This window comes from Schistocerca nitens, chromosome 1 (assembly GCF_023898315.1).
Source record: "Schistocerca nitens isolate TAMUIC-IGC-003100 chromosome 1, iqSchNite1.1, whole genome shotgun sequence".
NCBI classification, from domain to species: Eukaryota; Metazoa; Arthropoda; class Insecta; order Orthoptera; family Acrididae; genus Schistocerca; species Schistocerca nitens.
The window spans coordinates 1221721049-1221739606 of NC_064614.1; the positions used below are offsets into that span (position 1 = coordinate 1221721049).

Genomic DNA, 18558 nt, shown 5'->3' on the forward strand with positions numbered 1-18558 from the left:
CCTGGACTCCTTAGCGGCCAACTGTGCTGCATACTCTGCTTTGTAAATGTGAATCTCGTCCATCCGTTCAAGTTCTCTGATGCAGTTTGCTCCAGGATTAATTCCCATAGCTGTAGTACTTTCACCCTAACAATGTTGCCATCATTAAAAGCAATAACAGCATCACTGATCCCCCCCCCCCACTTGAGTGTCTTCATTCCAACAAAAACATTTTTTGGTAAACAAGTCCATTGTAGATTATTGAACGAGTCAATGGGATTTTAATCTGACTACACAGACATTTCTTCAGTAATCCAGGATTTTTCAGGCACTGTAAATAGGTTTTGTGATGTCCATGACTGCTGCTGGGATGGAATGTTTACGGCTGAATAGACTGTTTGAGTACTGGTCTTTGCGGTAATTGCACCATGTATCAGGTCCAGGAGGGCAAAGATGGAGTACTGGTTTTTCATCAGTTGACAGTCTGTGGAAGAAGGTAGTCCATACTGCCTGCTTCAGATCCTCAGTATTATTTCTAATGGCCATCCCATAACACTGCTGTAGTTCATCAATCATTTTGTCTGTCAGCCTGCCTCTTATTGTTTTACTATCAGAAAGTTTCTTGTCCCCGAAACTTCATTTCAACTTCCTCAACCTGGTACCCATCCTCTTCTGGACATGACCAACATTATTAACCTTTATAACACAGCAATCCACAGCCTTCTATATAAAAAATAACTGATTTTATTAGATCTTGAAGTAACGCACGTAAAAATTTTAGCATTTTCAACCACTGTGGATTATATTTAAAAAGTAAAATAAACTACCTCCCATGTGAGTTTATAAGTGATAGGAAAATTGCAAATTTTATAATGAGATAAAAATCCGAAAATGTGAAAAAAAAATTCTGTTCTAACTCCCCTTAAAGGACATAGTGATGTTCATAAATTTAATGTATTGAGACTGTACTATTTACACAATTTTATTAAATGATTCGTAATTTTGAACTCAGTTGCCTTCATTTTAATCATTAATGCAAGTGCACAGTGGTACAGCAAGGTAACATGGAAAGAGTTGGGCACTTGCATTGTACACCACCTCAAGACCACGCAGCAAGGTCATGCATTTGCGTCATTAACAATTTAAATGATGATGAGACAACCCTAACTGCCTCTCACCCCACCACTGTGTCCAGTACTCCTAATGCCACTGAGTGCCTGGGATGTGTGCTCCTTCATACAGAGGAAAGCTGATGTTTAACACAGTGCCTGCTACCAGTTGCAAATGGCCAGTGTCAATGTTCACTTGGTAGTACTGATGTCAAATGCAAGCAGTGATAGTAAGACACAGACAGTTTTTACAAATGACATGACAACAAGGCTTAACCCTTTTTTGTACTTCAGTGATTTCACTTTGTAATCTCTGTTGTAAAGGTGAAACTTGTACTTATGGCAATAAGTAAAAACATAAATGGTAAAACATTCTGTTCATACTAATTTTACTTTTCAGCAAATAAAGTAGATGATGCAACAGCTTTTGGCATCACATTGAAACTGTGGAAGATTGCTCACACAAAATGTCTTTCCCAAGTATTCTCTTATTGTCTGTCAGATACGACTTCTGCCTTTTTCTGTTCATTTACCAGATTTATTTTTCATTTATTTACCTTAGGCTACATCTCATTTTTACCAATCCTTGCTTAATTTCCTAAGCACTTCCTTCTTAATTTCCTCTACCATAGATATTAACAGGAATTACAAGTAATTGAACAGTTGCAGTAGAACATGTTATTCGGGTTTCCCCAAGTCCCAAAAAATAATTACACAGTAAGTGATCTAAGTAACTTTCAGCACTTGGTTGTATACTGCACTTTTTGACTCTTTTAACTGCTCTGAAAGTCAATTGGTGATCTTATATTTTCAAATTTTTTCCCACATTTAATACCTGACACTAATTTTTAATAATAATTACCTGCTTACTGTAGCAAATTGATGATGCAAGTTAAAATTACAACTTAAAATTATGTATATAGAGTGGTCAGAAGCAATCTGAAAATGTTGGCTGTGCTAAGAATTAATTGTTAAGATAAACATTTGATATGTTGGCCATTTCCAAAATCTTTAGCACTGAAGTTACCCAATCAGCTCATTGAGCATGCAATTTCAAGCAGCCTGTCAGGGTCAATGTCACCAAACGTGTTCTTCATTTGGTTTCCTCATATTGAACAAATTTAGCTTTTGTTCACCCAGCTTAAATTTATCATTTCAGAAAAAGGCACATTTTAACTGGTACTGAGCACCTGAAGAAGTAATTCACAGACCCATGGATATCTGTGCATCTGGAAAAAGTTTTAGCTCTTGCAAGTACTTGAATTCATGTGCACAACAGCCCCAATATTAGAAATATGTTCTTGGAATTACTTCTGTAGAATGATAAAATGTGTTATTGGTTTGTGAATTTGAACCAAAACACTAAAATACAATTGCTATTTGACTCTTTATCAAGGAAAATTGTTGGTTATCCATCATAGTTTGGCAACAACACATGTTATCATCTCCTGAGGAGACTATATCATATAGTTCATGACATCAAGGCATCGGTTTCCTTACTATTCCTGAAGTGAATGTCCAGATATGATACAACTGGCCCAGTGTGGCTTAGTTTCTTTCAAACCTCACAATGAGATTACTGGCTAGCATTTATTTCCTATTTGTGTCTTTAAATTTAGTATTAGCATCTGCTAATTATTACTTGGCAAAGCAAACCAAAGACCTCATAATGGCAGCACCACTGTGTTTACGCAAGAGAAATAGTGGAGCAATGTCACACCCTACATGTCTGCATCTGTCATTGAATTAAATGCCCACACAGAACAAGTGCACAAACAGGAAGAACACTATATTTATGTTATTTTTGCAAATCATAATGCTTTATTAGCAGTATCCATAAAACCACCTTCTATGGTGATATTGCTATCTTTCTCAATTGTTTGTAGGTTCATAACCTGTAATTTCAGTCATGGGCAATTATGACAACTCTTTGTTTGAATCCATGCTGACTGGTATTATATTGTCAGTTTCTTCATTCATCAAAGCATCACTCTTCCAATAGTATCCAAGCTCTTTTTAACATGACATACCACTTTTCTACAGCCTTTTAATGTCACTGCATCAAAAGCACAGGCTATTTTTTTTTCAACTCTGAGAGTGATATGCTTCAAATATTGCAACTATGGATATTACTCTTTGCAAGATTCCAGATCAGTTGCATCAGATTTAGGTCTAGACGGTGTGGTACACAGTCAGAGAGGAGCAAACCATTTTTACTGCAAAATTGTGTCAGTGGAATGAACAGGTGCAGCTTTTCATAGATCTGAATCATAAAATATGTTATTACTGACCAGTGAGGACTGTTTTTTTTTTTTTTTTTGCAAACCAGCTTTATCCTTCTGCTTCTTTTGGTATGGAGTATTGTAAAATAAATAAATAAATAAAATAAAATAAAAAAACACTGCACTTCTAGGAGGTAAAGCTAGAATAAGCTGGGCCTCTAAATACTCTTTTAAATTTTTGCTATCCATTTCAGTATGCCACTGAAATTCATTTCTTTACCTGGCATGGGCAATGATTAAATGTTGACTGGCACTTTTGGTTGGCAGCACTCTTTGCACATAGTCAATGAGCCAACATGTATTCAGTGTGTAATGTATATGATTCCATGTTTTGTTTAAATAAAGCACTGGTCACCCAAATTCAATAGCTTTATCTAAATAAATAAACATCAGTTGTCACATGTGTGGAAGATTGCCACTTGAGAATGGATTTACTAATTTGGCTGATTTTTTTTTTAATTGTGTTTGTAACTGGCAGGGCAAGGTTTTTATGAAAGGAAAATCCACTGGAAAAGTCAGAAATTTGAATGGTATTTTTGGGTGAAAGTGCCAATGAAAGAAATGTGATGGTCATTTTGACACCTCTGCTGTTGCATGTTTTCATAACAAAATAATTGTAACATTCAGTTTGACAGTTCTGCTGTTGCATATTTTCATAACAATTGCAAAAAAAAAGAATAGAACTGAAAGTGAAAGACTTTTCAGCAACCTGCCAGTGGTGATCATATCTTTGGCATGTTGCAAAGATTGAATTCATGTCAATTGTTGGTCATTTAGGTTTCCCAAACATCCAATTGATTTCAGTTTGCAGTTCATTTCTTTGGAAAAAATGCCAGCAGTTGGGCATACGCACAACACACACCAACTACAAGATCGTCACGTCAATGAGACTGGCAAAGTGTATAGACAGTGTTTGGAGGCAAATTGAATAAGAATTTCTAAAGTGTGGTCCATTATGACTCCCGAACAAAGAATTCTGATCTATTTTAAATTCATCATCATACTGAAATGGTTTTGTTTCAATTAACACAAATTCAAGGAAAGATTCAGTTGATGAATCTGTTCTCAACCAACTGACAACAAGCCTTATCCATTAAAAATATAGACATGTTATACAATAAACTCTTTCTGTGAACCTGGCTGCAGGAAAGAAAATGTGTGGTTTGGTTTCCTTTGCATAGTCATTTTCAACAGAAAACATGAAAGTTGTGTCTCAGGCTAACTTTATAATTCCACCTGTTCATAGATTAAAACCGTGCAAAACACTGTTGTTTAAAGCTACTATCCTCACAGATCCAGCAGCTGGAAAAGTCTCCCTCATACCCCGTGTATTAATGAATGCAACTGATTTACCCATTCATTTTGACTTCTTTTCTCAAACAAGATTCTGGTTGCAATAACAAAAAAAAAAAAAAAAAAAAAAAAGCCATGTTTAAAATCTTGAAAAAAAAAAAATAAAAGACCAGAGAGAGGGTGGATGAGGAGATGGACAGAGAAGGGGGAGGAAATGAATATAAAGAAGGGGGAGGAGATGGATAGAGAGAGTGTGGGATAAGAGATGTACAGGGAGTGGAGAGAAGGTGACGGACAGAGACAGAGGGGAGGAGGAGGAGATGGTCAGAGGGGGGGCGGGGGAGGAGAGGGATAGAGAGGGGGGAAAGAAGGAGATTAGGATGTATATCTGAATCACACACACATTTTGCAACTGCAAAGCATTGCTGAATTAATTAGTTATTTCATAGAAACTGTATGACGTATACCCTTTTTGGAACTACTGTATCTTCTCTTGATCACATGTGATTCATTTATTCTGCCAACTAAAACTAAACCCCATAGATAGAGCAGCAAACCTTTTTACTCACATGCAAAGACATTTTTCATGACCACCTTCCATGGTTTCACAGTGAGGTAACAATATGCAACAGTTTCAACTGGTATATGTCTGAACCTAGTCATAGAGCTAAGATGGTTCCTGCTACATCCAGGTCTACAGATTGCTTCATTGAATAGTACATTCTGATGATGACAATTATTATTATTATTATTATTATTATTATTATTATTATTATTATTATCATCATTTTCTTTCACTGCAGTTGTACCAACCTGTGACATGGTTGACTGAGAATGTTTCATAGGAATTTACTTGCATGAACATTTTATAATGTGTCTTGCTTGTCATCTGTTATATCATCACACATTCTGAATGTTAGAACTCTAAGTAATTTCCCAGTCATTCATAATGTTGCTGTCTGTTATCTTAAAACCACACTTAAAAATCAGTAGGAAATGTAATGACCTTCAGAAATTTGTTTCATTGCTTTGTCACCAGGCTATATTCATGATGCTGCTGAACTTTTTGTGTTTTCTTGTAATAACTGTTAGTCTCTAGTAAAAAATAGATAAAACTAATTTGGATGTATCCTCTGCCCAGACTAAAATGTAAGCAACTTTCTTCTTAACAAAGCTCACATGTCTCAAGGTGCTCCTGCAATTTTGCAGTTGTGTAACTCATTAATGGGAATAGCTGTCTAGTGTATTTCAAGTGTGGCCAAGGAATATAAGTTTCATATGAAGCTGTTTTCAGGAAGTGTTTTGAGAAATGAGTCTTCTAACAGAAAATATGTTCAGGAATTTAATTTGTTTCTGGTTTTCTGCCATCACTGAATTCTTGTGGACTGGTATACCAACAATCTCTGTAAATGTAATTTGTTGAATGAACATACCATTCTGAACACTACCAGTGAAGGTATGATATGCACATCTATGCATTTTTTGCCCCTTTTGACATGGGTCTGAGTAAATCATAAATTGTAGACATGTACATCACTGTTTAATAAGTACACACCTGTTATTTGTAACTTTTTTAATGTCTGCTGATAAGATCCTGTACAATGTACACTGTAAATGGCAAAATTTCAGTACAAAATCAGTATGAGGCATAAAACACCAATATTTACACATATGAACAAATAAAAGGTCTCTTAATAATTTCAAAGTATTCAATATTACAGAGTAATTTGCTCACATTTCTTCATACTTACATGATTTTAAATTCAGTGCAAGAGAAATGCAGTTCTACTTGAGCAAGTGAAGGAATTACCTATTATTATTTCATTGCAGGTGGTAAATTATTCCTGATCCTATAAGAGAAGGCAATGTGGTGAAACCAAAGACCCTACATATTTCAGTTGTTCATTATTATGCGCAATTTGAAGAGCTTCAGCTTTAGTAGCAGTCTCTACCACTTTACTGTCAGTCACAGAAGGAAACAGTGAAGGTTTTAATACTAGCTTGGGAATTTATATTTGATAGGTTATTCATGAAAGTCAGTCGGTGTAAAGGGCTGAATGAGTATCATGAAACCCAATATATAGCAACTACTCTACCTCTTACACACAATACATTTCCATACATCAACTGTGCTTATGTTTCAATTTCTTTGTGTTTGTAATATATAAATACTTTGAAAAAATTATTATGGAATAAAATAAGTCTGCAGCAATTCAAAAAGTGAAAGAATTTTTCTGAAATATGATAATTACACATATTGAGTACCACAGGTAGACATGAACATATTAATTTAGCTTCACTATGTACAAGTGATGGAGATCAGCTGTTTTTTTTCCTTCATGCTGCAGACAAACAACTGTTTATTGTGCAAAGACATTTTCTCACTCAAACAGAACAGTAAGCTAACATTATTTATCAGTGCATAAGCTCATTTCATTATGTTTATTAAACAAATAATTATTGGTCTCAGTTACAACTCAACTTGATTTACCAACACAGGTAAATTCACCTTTTAATCTGTACAGAAAATTGTGACTAGACAGAGTGACTTACAAGCAATGACAAAAATACTGAACCCTATTTATGTATATACACATGACACATTTGGCACATTAAATTTAATATTTAAAAAACTGGAGCTGCTGCTGAAATGTCAATGTTAACTTGTTTTCTCTCATTCAGATAACAATCCACATAAAAAAGCACCACTCGGAACAACACACGTAAGTATTTTCTCACATTTACAATGTCTCTTCCACATGCATTCAAACACTTAAGGAAAATATTCATTCTTCTACACTTAAAGAATACTGACCTATATAAAATATATACATATGATATGTTATAGGTTAATGTCATTTTCTTAAAAATCAAGTCAGACTCTCAGTGCACCAGTGTGCAACACTCACTGTCACACACTCTTCACTAAACCATAGTGACATTTCGTTTCTTCCTGTCTCCGCTGCTGACAGAGCTTAAAGAGCCCTGCAAGCTAGGATTGAAAGGAACCAGAGATCCATTTCTGTGGTAACCTGCCGAAGTTGAGAACGTACCAGGATGGACACCATAAATAGGGCCAGATGAATATACAGCATTATTACTTGCAGTATATGCTGGAAGTGGTGGAACTGGGGGTGGCATTTGGTTACCACCATTGCCTGATGTTACCTCTTCATCAGCTCGTCCTCCGTACGGGCTGTGCCTTCTCTCATGTTCGTGCAGCAGCTGTGATGCAGTCCAGGACTGGTAGGGGCTGAGCGTTCTGCCACCGCGAGTGATCGTGTTGCTTCCACCATTGGATATTGTACTGATGCCACTGACGCTGTTGGTTGATGGAAGAGCGACTACATGTGGTGTCATGTCTCGCTGTTGCTGAAGAAGCTGTTCATGCTGTTGCTGCAACATCTGCTCCTCCTGCTGCAACTGTGACACACTGAATCTCTTCTTTTCTTCAGATATGGTTGCTTCATACTGAGGAGGCATGCTGTCTGGCTGGGGTGGAGGGGCTATTGAATTGTTGCTGTTGCCATTGCTTATGTTGCCTGGTGATGATGGCATAATGGTGACAGGAGTGCTAGGAGAAGTCACTTGCTGTTTACCATTGCTAGTGTGTTTGTCTTTCCCCTTCTGCTTCTTGTCAGAATTGCCATGGCGACGTCGTAGGATGCAAATGTAGCAGTATACGATGAGACAGATGGTCAGCAAAGCCAACCCTCCGACAATGGGCAATATCAGTTCCAGTCCAAAATTTTCTGCTTGGGCTATACCTGGTAACACTGATGCAGCATCTGTATTCTCATTTGGCCACGATGAAATGTCAAAAGTGGAAGTCGGAAGGGTTGTTGGAGGAGGTGGAGGTGGAGGGGGCGATGGAACCATCACATAAACCCAATTTGAAATTGGTCCACTTGCTGGTCCATCAATACTCTCTGCAAATGCTCTCATGCGAATGTACAGTGGCAAATCGAGGAGAGAAGGATTTCGAGTGAAGTCCAATGTGAATGTTGTTTCTGATCCTGGAGTTAATGGAAATGGTGTACCATAGTTCCATATCTGGCCAACACTATCATAGTGTTCTATGATATCAGAGAGGCTGTGTGCATAACGAATTTCATAGTGTGATACAGGGGTAGAGCCAACGTCTGGTGCCGTCCATGTGAGCCGTGCCTTTAGATCAGTTGGTATTATTCTTGCTCTCAGGTCTCCAATACGCCCCAAAATTGGATCGATACTGATGTCTTCTGGTCCAAACACAGCAGAGATTGGTGGCAGGATCCTCTGGAATGGAGACAGTGGCTGCACAGCAGGGGTGGGCACCACACTGCCACAGCACTCTGAATCTGAAACAAAACAATATATTCAGAGTGATGTGTGAACTTCATATTGAAACAAGAGAATTAATGTGATTTCATCAGTGTCTAGTTTCTGTCTGTCCTTCTTTTATCTTCTTATTAACTATTGTCTTTGCCACTCATAATTACTGATGGTTTACAATCACATCTGCTCCTAGTATTACATTACTGAGTATCTTCTTATCCTCCGCTGGCACTGCCAGCTATAATTTAAATCTTGTGTGATTTTCTTATTAATCCTCAAATAGTCCTCTTTCCTCCAGCTGTTTCTTCTGTTCACATGGATAAAGGAATTTCTGGTTCCAGAAGCTAGGATTTTTACTAATCTTTTGTTTTACATCAATGCATGCAGCTACCTATTAAGCAGAAGGTTTTTCTGTCCCTATTTGACTTACTGTTACTTACATGTTTGCTCACTCTATTTCTTCCAAATCTTCCATAACCTGTATACCACTGTTTCCCCCATCTAGCCTCCTTCACCACAGACAGACTTGCTTTCTCTTATCTATATTTCTCACCCTAACAGTTTTATTTTTATTAATAACTGAATTGTATTATCTTTCTTGAGATATTCACTCTTCCTTCTCTTCATAGTTTATCATCTCTCATCTCATTTTGAATGATCATTGTTGTCCCGATTCTCTGCTGCTCCAGCTTATAGATGTCTATGGCCATTTTGCCACCCATTTAGCCACAACTAAGTTTCTAACTATGTTCTCTCACAGCTTTTTATCCCCTTCTTTTTTTAAATTTTTTTCTTTACCACAACACCACTAACTATGATCCTTCCTGAATCTTTCCTCTGAGTTGTTCTATTTACAATTTTTTTTTTTTTTTTTTACCTCTGAGTTAGTAGTAAATCATTTTTGCGGTCTGCTAAGTTTCATTCATCAAAGGTAGAAGGCACAGACAAATATTTTGTCTCTTTTATAAAAAATGAGACAGACACAGTGGATGTAATAAAATTTAGGAAAACCTGTTGCACAAAGAAACAACATTCCAACTTTTGGCATCAACCTCAACAGTCAATCTGGAAGACTTTCAAGAAGTCAGCATTTCAGAGTTAAAATTAAAAAAAAATCATTGTACATAAAGGGAAAATACAAGAAGTCAGTAGTTAAATGTAAAAGCAACTAATTTCAGACTATATTTAGACAACACGGGGATATGGAAGACATGCATGAAGGTGCCAGTATTTCAGAGGGAACATATAAAAATTTAGCAGAGATGTGTGGAAGGCACAAAACATCAGTAGTAAAAGGTACAAATAACCACTTTCAAAATGTATTTAGATAACACTGGAAGGTATGAAATATAGGTCTGAAGGAAGATGTCAGATAATTTTTCACAATAACACATCATTAAAATATTTCCGTCAAACCAATTTTTAAAGTTGGAAAGAATATTTTACATCAGCTTAATGTTAAAATGTTGATCAGTTATTACATTTGACACTATAGTTGATGTAATTAAGCAGTACTCACATGGTTCAGAAACTGCTATATCTTGCCAGGAATAAGCTGTGTTGCCATTATCCATCACAGAAATTTCAAATGTGTACATTCCCTCTGCCTGTGCAGTAAAGTATCTCGAATATACACCATCACCTTTCGTAATGTCAGGATCTGAAAACATAAAAATTATAGGTATAAATAAAAATTAAAAAAACTGATCTACTTTCACTCATAAAATATGGCTGCGAGATATTGCTTATCACTATGAACTTGAGTTTCTCATTCATTCTACAAGTACAAGACATGGCAGTTCAGTTGTCTTCCAGTACTACTACTAAGAAAAGTGGAAGTTCAATATTCCCCTTCCATGCACATCCCAATATTCTTAATAAAGTTTCAAACATGAATTTTAAACCCACCTCCACTTCCAGTATCCAAGAGCTCAAATTTATCTCTGTGAGCACCAGAACCATTTTTACCAGGATAAGTTGCAATGACTTCTACTCTGGCTCCAAGCACTGGGTAGTCACCTCGTTTGACCTTTAACATAAACAGAAAACTTCTAATTTTGATACACAGAAAATAATACACATTTACAAACACAAATAATTTTTGTTACTTAAATTTCTAAGAACAAGACCTTATTTCAGAACGGAAAACTGTAAACATTCGTAAATGCAACTTGCTACAATTGGACACTTCAAAAAATGCTTTTAATGGGGCAAGCATTTTGCTCCTTTCACAGACAAACTTTTAAAATTGGGAGTCATGTCAACTAATTTTTTGTGGAATTCCATTCCTTTGCACAACTCTACTCCAATGTATGTTTAGTCATAGTTATTGTAAATGGTGTCCTAAAGAATTTTGTAAATACATATGTAACTGTGTCAAAATTGTGACTCTTCAGGCTTTCCCAATGGATCTGTTGCAAAATTGCTTCAAGATGGCGTCGCGTGTAGAAGTGTGTACCGTATAAATAGTTCCACGGTAAACAGCTACATATCGAGCATAAATTGTATAAAGTGCAATAACTACATCGCAAAAGGTACCAAGTTATGTGCAGTGTCACAAAAATGGATTCATACAAAGTGTTTCGCAGGAACGGAAGAATGGGACGCGAAATGTGACTGTGGCATGGAATGCTGCGATCTACTAATGGTAGCTTTGTCAAGATATGATAACTGCATAGAAGAAAGTGTTACTACATCGCTTCAGCAAGACCTTGTGCTTGCAAATCGTTACATAAATAAGTTAGAGGAACTGATAAACGAGCGGAATTATGACGATTTAAAAAACGAGTGTAATGAAAACATACCGGCAATTTTCGTTTCAAACAAAACTTCTGCTAGTAGTAAACGAAATCTTTCTGGCGGTATGACATCGTCAGTAAATAGAGTGCAAAGAAAAATGGGTAATAAAGACACGACAGGACGAAATGTGATCTCAAAAAATAAGACAAGTGTATCTAGATCATCTGTGTGTTCTAACAAGAGAAATGTTTCTCCAAAGTGTACTATAAAAATGACGGAACGAGGGCACCTGGAGAACAACAAATATCAAGTCTGTGTATTAGGTGATAGTCATGCAAAGGGTGTGGTACAAATAATAAATGATCGGCAGTCGCAATTCAGAGTAACAGCCATTGTCAAACCTGGTGCTCCCCTTAATGAAATAGTAAATACTTGTGAAAACTTAGTTAAGACTGGAACATGCTGTGTGCTAATAGGTGGAGCAAATGGCATATACAAAATAAAAGCCAACTAGCGACAAGGGCACTTCAAACAACTCTAAAAAATCTGTCAGATCTAAATTTAAAGGTTCTCGTTGTAAGTGTGCCACATAGACATGATCTAATCGAGGAATCATGTGTAAACAAAGAAATAAAGTCAACAAATAATAAATTCAGGAAGATCTGCTGTGCTTTTAAGTGTGCAACTTTTGTGGATGCAAACAGCTCAGTGAGAAAACATTTCACGAGGCATGGACAGCACAGGAACTATTATGAAAAAAAGATGATGGGTGAAAAGATACTAGAAGAAATAAGCCGCATAACAGTAGAAAAGTTCCCTAAAATCCCACTCCAAATGAGGGCAGAAGCAGAAGAAATGAAAACCTTAACAAGAGCAACATTTGCTGAAGCACTAAAAACATCATCATCTGCTATTGTAAATATTAAAATGTCATCAGCTGCCACAGCTAGTATAAACAATCAATCAGCATCATCCACTTCAAGTAGGAAAAGCAACAGAAACAAGAAACCTGTGGTACAACAGGATTTTTGGTATCCAGCCGTAATGAAAACTCCAAGATAACAGTGTTAAACGAAAGGAGAAATACCACCAGTGCTCACTCCCCTGTTCTAAAGATTATGACTTTAAATGTGCAGTGCCTCAAGAACAAATATTGTGAACTTGAAATAGCAGTACGTAACACCCAACCTGATGTCTTGTGTATTACTGAACATTGGTGTAAGGACCAAGAAATTAGTAGTATTCATATTAATCCATTTAAACTGGCAAATAATTATAGTAGGAAAATTGCAAAAGGTGGTGGAGTCGGTATTAACCTTAGACAAGAGTTATAATTTAAAAAGAGATTTGAAGCAGAGAACTTAAGTATTGAAAAGTTTTTTGAAGCAGGTGCTGTCCAGCTATATGGCCTGATGAAAAAAGTCATAGTCATAACAGTGTATAGGTCACCATGTGGAAACATAGAAGTCTTTTTTGATAAATTAGAATTGTTGCTAAATACTATTTACAAAAAAGAAACTGTGATTATTCTTTGTGTTGATTTCAATATTAATCTTCTAGTTGAAAGTCAACAAAAAATGCAATTTTTGGACGTATTAAAGAGTTTCAACATGTCACCACACATAAACAATTCAACTAGAATAACAAACACCTCCAATAGCCTCATAGATAACATTTTCTCAAATATGTCAGAAACTGACATAGAGGTAACAAACATAGATTTAGGCTTATCTGACCACAATGCTCTCACCATTGAAATCCCTTTAAGGTCAAAGGAAGGTAAAGGTGTAAATAACATTTACAAAAGAAACTTCTCTGTGGACAGCTGTCATCAGTTCATAAGTATCTTAGAAAATGAAAATTGGTTAGATGTTATGAAACAGTCAAGTACAGATGAGGCATATAGTGTATTTGCATCAATTTATATGATGAACTTTGAGATGTGTTTTCCAAAGAAACTGACCAGAATCAAGTCTACTGGATACGTAAAGTCAAGTTCTTGGATGACTCTTGGAATTAAGAAATCATGTAAAAACATGAAAAAACTGAATTCAGAGTTGAGGGAGTGTACAAATATTGATTTTATAGAATATGTAAAGAGGTATAGGAAAATATACCGCAGGGTAATTGCAAATGCAAAGTTATTAAGTAATAATATGGAAATAAAACAGTCCAGAAATAAAACTAAAATAGCATGGGAAATTGTGAGAAAGGAAACCGGGGTACCTACCAAAGACAAGGAAATTATTCTAAAAGATGAGGAGAATAAAATGGTAGGTAAATATGCCATGCCTAATTATATAAATAATTACTTTTTAAATGTACCCCAGACATTAAGCAGGAATCTTGGGGAGCAGATTAAGATGGAAGCTCCGAAGGCAGCCAGCAGTATGATGGCAGTTCCAACAAATGAAAAGGAAGTTTTAAAAGTGATTAAAAGTCTGAAGTCCAAGATGTCAGCTGGAGTAGATGAGGTGCCAATAATATTAGTAAAGAAAACAGCTAATCAGATAGCAAAACCATTGGCGCACATAGCAAACTTGTCAATGGCTGAGGTCGTGTTTCCACAAAAACTGAAAATTTCTAAAGTCATTCCCCTGTTGAAAAAGGGTGATAAACTTAAAATAGAAAACTACAGACCTGTCTCACTCCTCCCAACTTTCTCTAAAGTTTTAGAGATACTAATGAAATATAGGGTCACACATTATCTTAATATGCACAATCTGATAAACAGTAATCAGCGTGAATTTCAAGCTGGCAGAAGTACCGAAACAGCTGTACTAGAATACACAAAAGAAATAATCACTAAATTGGAAGAGGGAAATAGTGTAGTTGGGATAAATCTAGATTTGTCAAAAGCCTTTGACACTGTTGGCCACAGCATACTTTTGAAAAAGCTTGAAGCTATAGGTATCAGAGGACCGGTAAAAAAGTGGTTTGAGTCTTATCTGGAAAAGAGGATGCAGGTGGTTGAAATTACAGCACTAAATATTAATCAAAAAATTAAACTAAGATCAGATCCAAGGGAGGTCACAGTAGGAGTACCCCAAGGAAGTGTATTAGGCCCCTTGCTGTTCCTCATTTACATTAATGATATTCAGGTGTCAGAGAGAACAACTAGAATCATGTTATTTGCTGATGATACTAGTTTAATAGTTAGTGATATGAAGCAGTCATTGCACAGTACTGTGGACCAGTCCTACAAGATATACAAAAATGGTTTAGTGCTAACAAGCTAACACTGAATGCAAAAAAAACTAATTACGTGCAATATGGAAAAATAAGTGAACAGGACGACCTAAATCCCACCATGGAGGGCAAACAACTTGAAAGAGTACAGTGTGCAAAATTCCTAGGTATGCACATTGATGAGAAGAGTAATTGGAAGGACCATATGGTGAATGTAGCACTAAAACTAAATTCAGCATGTTTTGTGCTTAGAATAATTTCAAGAGTTTGTAGTAATGACTGTACCAGATTAGTATATTTTGGCTATTTTCAGTCCATTGCATCCTATGGGATAGTATTCTGGGGAAAAACAAATTGTCGTCTACATGAGATTTTCAAATTACAAAAACGTGCTATTCAGATAATGACTCACAGCCCACCTCAAACACATTGTAGGCCCCTTTTTAAAGCATTGAAAATTTCAACAATTTCATCATTATACATTCTGAAATGTCTGTTGGTGATCAAAAGAAATCAGGACAAAATGAAAACCAATACAGACTTCCATAATTACGATACACGGCAATGTAAAGATCTCCACATACAAGCTGTAACAAGGACCCAAAGCCAGAAACATGTATGTAATCAAGGCATCAAACTTTTTAATGCACTACCAAAACATATCAAAGAGCTGGAAAATGAGGATAAATTTAAAACTGTTCTAAAGAACCACATGCTTGACAAATGCTATTACAGCATAAGTGAATATCTCTGCACAACTGTATAAAATATATGTTTAAGTTATGTATCTAAAAACAAAGATGATGTGACTTACCAAATGAAAGTGCTGGCAGGTCGACAGACACACAAACAAACACAAACATACACACAAAATTCAAGCTTTCACAACAAACTGTTGCCTCATCAGGAAAAAGGGAAGGAGAGGGAAAGACGAAAGGATGTGGGTTTTAAGGGAGAGGGTAAGGAGTCATTCCAATCCCGGGAGCGGAAAGACTTACCTTAGGGGGAAAAAAGGACGGGTATACACTCGCGCACACACACACATATCCATCCAGACACACAAACAAACACAAACATACACACAAAATTCAAGCTTTCGCAACAAACTGTTGCCTCATCAGGAAAGAGGGAAGGAGAGGGAAAGACGAAAGGATGTGGGTTTTAAGGGAGAGGGTAAGGAGTCATTCCAATCCCGGGAGCGGAAAGACTTACCTTAGGGGGAAAAAAGGACGGGTATACACTCGCGCACACACACACATATCCATCCACACATATACAGACACAAGCAGACTGTCTGCTTGTGTCTGTATATGTGTGGATGGATATGTGTGTGTGTGCGCGAGTGTATACCCGTCCTTTTTTCCCCCTAAGGTAAGTCTTTCCGCTCCCGGGATTGGAATGACTCCTTACCCTCTCCCTTAAAACCCACATCCTTTCGTCTTTCCCTCTCCTTCCCTCTTTCCTGATGAGGCAACAGTTTGTTGCGAAAGCTTGAATTTTGTGTGTATGTTTGTGTTTGTTTGTGTGTCTGTCAACCTGCCAGCACTTTCATTTGGTAAGTCACATCATCTTTGTTTTTAGATACATTTTTCCTACGTGGAATGTTTCCCTCTATTATAACCATATGTTTAAGTTAATGTGACAAATGAAATTACATCAGTGCATAATAAATTATGTTATAAAAACACTTATTAGTTGTATATTGTATTAAACATAAGATAGATTAATATGAATTCAGCACAGATACAAATTTTGTAAAGATATTATATAGATGTTAAAATGTACCCTGACAAATCCTATATCACAAATGTGATCATTGGGATGATAATAAATAAATAAATAAATAAATATGCTTCTTGGGTTTGCCACCCGAATGTATTGTGTAAATCCCAAAATATTTAATCGTTGCACTGCTAGACATCTTCAGGTGGTGGTAATTATCAAAATTGTCAACAGAGACAACTTTTATAGTTTAAATCAAGAGCTGGTGGATTAAGAAGTTGCGATGCTTTTCTTTGCTTGGTTCTCATGTTTGAGATAAATCATGTACTAGAGAATGGGCTTATAACTCGAAACCTAGGTCATACAAGAATAACAAAGTTTCTGAAACAAAGCTAAAAAGGAGTATTATGTAAAATAAATGCTTCTTACTTGACAGGGCTACAGCTACTATTTCAAACAACAGAATAAAAAAAGGTTCTCCTTTTGTGAATCCCATACTACACAGCCAAACTGAACATATCATTTTATGAGAGAAATATAGAAGTATAGGACAGATAACACAAGTATTTGTAAAGTATAAGAGCAGGAGCATAGTTTCATTCAGCACCTTAGGGGACACCAGTTAACACTACCTTTGGAAACACCAGTTAACAATTCTATTTTCTTATATTTGGTATTCAACAGATTAGTGTATATATATGTTAACTAATTGGACTAGTGCAATATTTGCTTTATCATTGTGAAGTAACAAGGATTGTAAAATATGAAGAATAACCAGCTCTTCAGCAGCAACTGAGCAGCAGTGCTGCTGCATAGCGGTAGCAGTCAGCACGGGCCAATGCGGTGGTGTCGCTGCCACAGTACAGGTTGTTGTTCATATTTTAGTGTCCCTCTTAATTCACAGTGATTAAGTAATGCTCTATCAAATGAGTATGTAAAATTCTGGTATAAAAATAATTTCATTTGTAAAGTGAAACAAACTGGCATTTTGCTATGATACCAGGCATCACATGAAAGATGTGAGCAGTATTCATTTGGGCGACAACAGCTACACACTACAAAAATGAAATTGCAAATATCTGCCAAAATATCACCAAAAATACACATGACAGGTCTTATGTGAGACAAACACGGTACTAAGATCAGCAGTTTTATTTTTATTTATTTAAAATCTTTTAGTACTTGTAAGGAAACTGATGTTGAGCAGTGTGTACTGTTGTCCTCATTTCTGAATTTCCCTACATCTAGGCCCTGCTAAAGTAATATATTCAACAGAAAAGGCAATGAAGTTACATTTAGCGATACGAAATTTCATACACAATGAACTGCCAGTTTTCAGATGGTTCATTGGCCAATCCAAAATACAAGGGGTGCTCAATGAGTAAAGTAATACTTTTTTCTGAGTGCATGTTGGCTTTACTCAGGACTCCACATACAAAACTATTCCTCACTTAACTGGTAATAAAACCCTATTTTTCCCACATAATATCCGTTCTATGTGACAGCCTTATGCCATCTTACTGGAGAGCCTCTATACCCATGTGGTAGCCCTCTATTGGTCGATGTCTGAGCCAATGTTGTTCTGCATCAATAATCTCCTCATCGTCCATGTACTGCTCCCTGTGAAGTGCATCCTTCACTGAGCCAATCGGATGGAAGTCGGAAAGTGCAAGATTTTGGCCATATGGTGTATGAGGAAGAATGGTACAACAAAGTTTCATGAGTATTAACAACAGAGATGTACAGTTGAGCAATGAGGTACTTGATTGTCATCTGTCAATCACCTTGGATGACACTGTCCACACATTCTAACAATGTAGGCATCACAGCTGTATGCATCCGGCCGGCAGGTGTGAGACTGGGCAGGTTTGCGTGACTCAATGACTCACCACGCTGTTGTTCACTGCCAGGTCTCCATAGACATCCTG

General features: G+C 36.5%; 1 protein-coding gene across 1 annotated transcript in view; it reads right to left on the reverse strand.

The window, feature by feature from the left end:
- Positions 1 to 6249: 6249 nt before the first annotated feature.
- LOC126201490 (calcium-activated chloride channel regulator 1-like) overlaps positions 6250 to 18558 on the reverse strand; it is a 417825-nt gene continuing 405516 nt past the window's right edge. Inside the window, exons 9-11 of the mRNA XM_049936789.1 lie at positions 10889 to 11009; positions 10500 to 10640; positions 6250 to 9003 (exon numbers count right to left, since the gene is read on the reverse strand). Of these exons, the coding sequence (XP_049792746.1) occupies positions 7589 to 9003; positions 10500 to 10640; positions 10889 to 11009 (1677 nt within the window). The 3' untranslated portion in view covers positions 6250 to 7588. The remainder of the gene's footprint in view (positions 9004 to 10499; positions 10641 to 10888; positions 11010 to 18558) is intronic.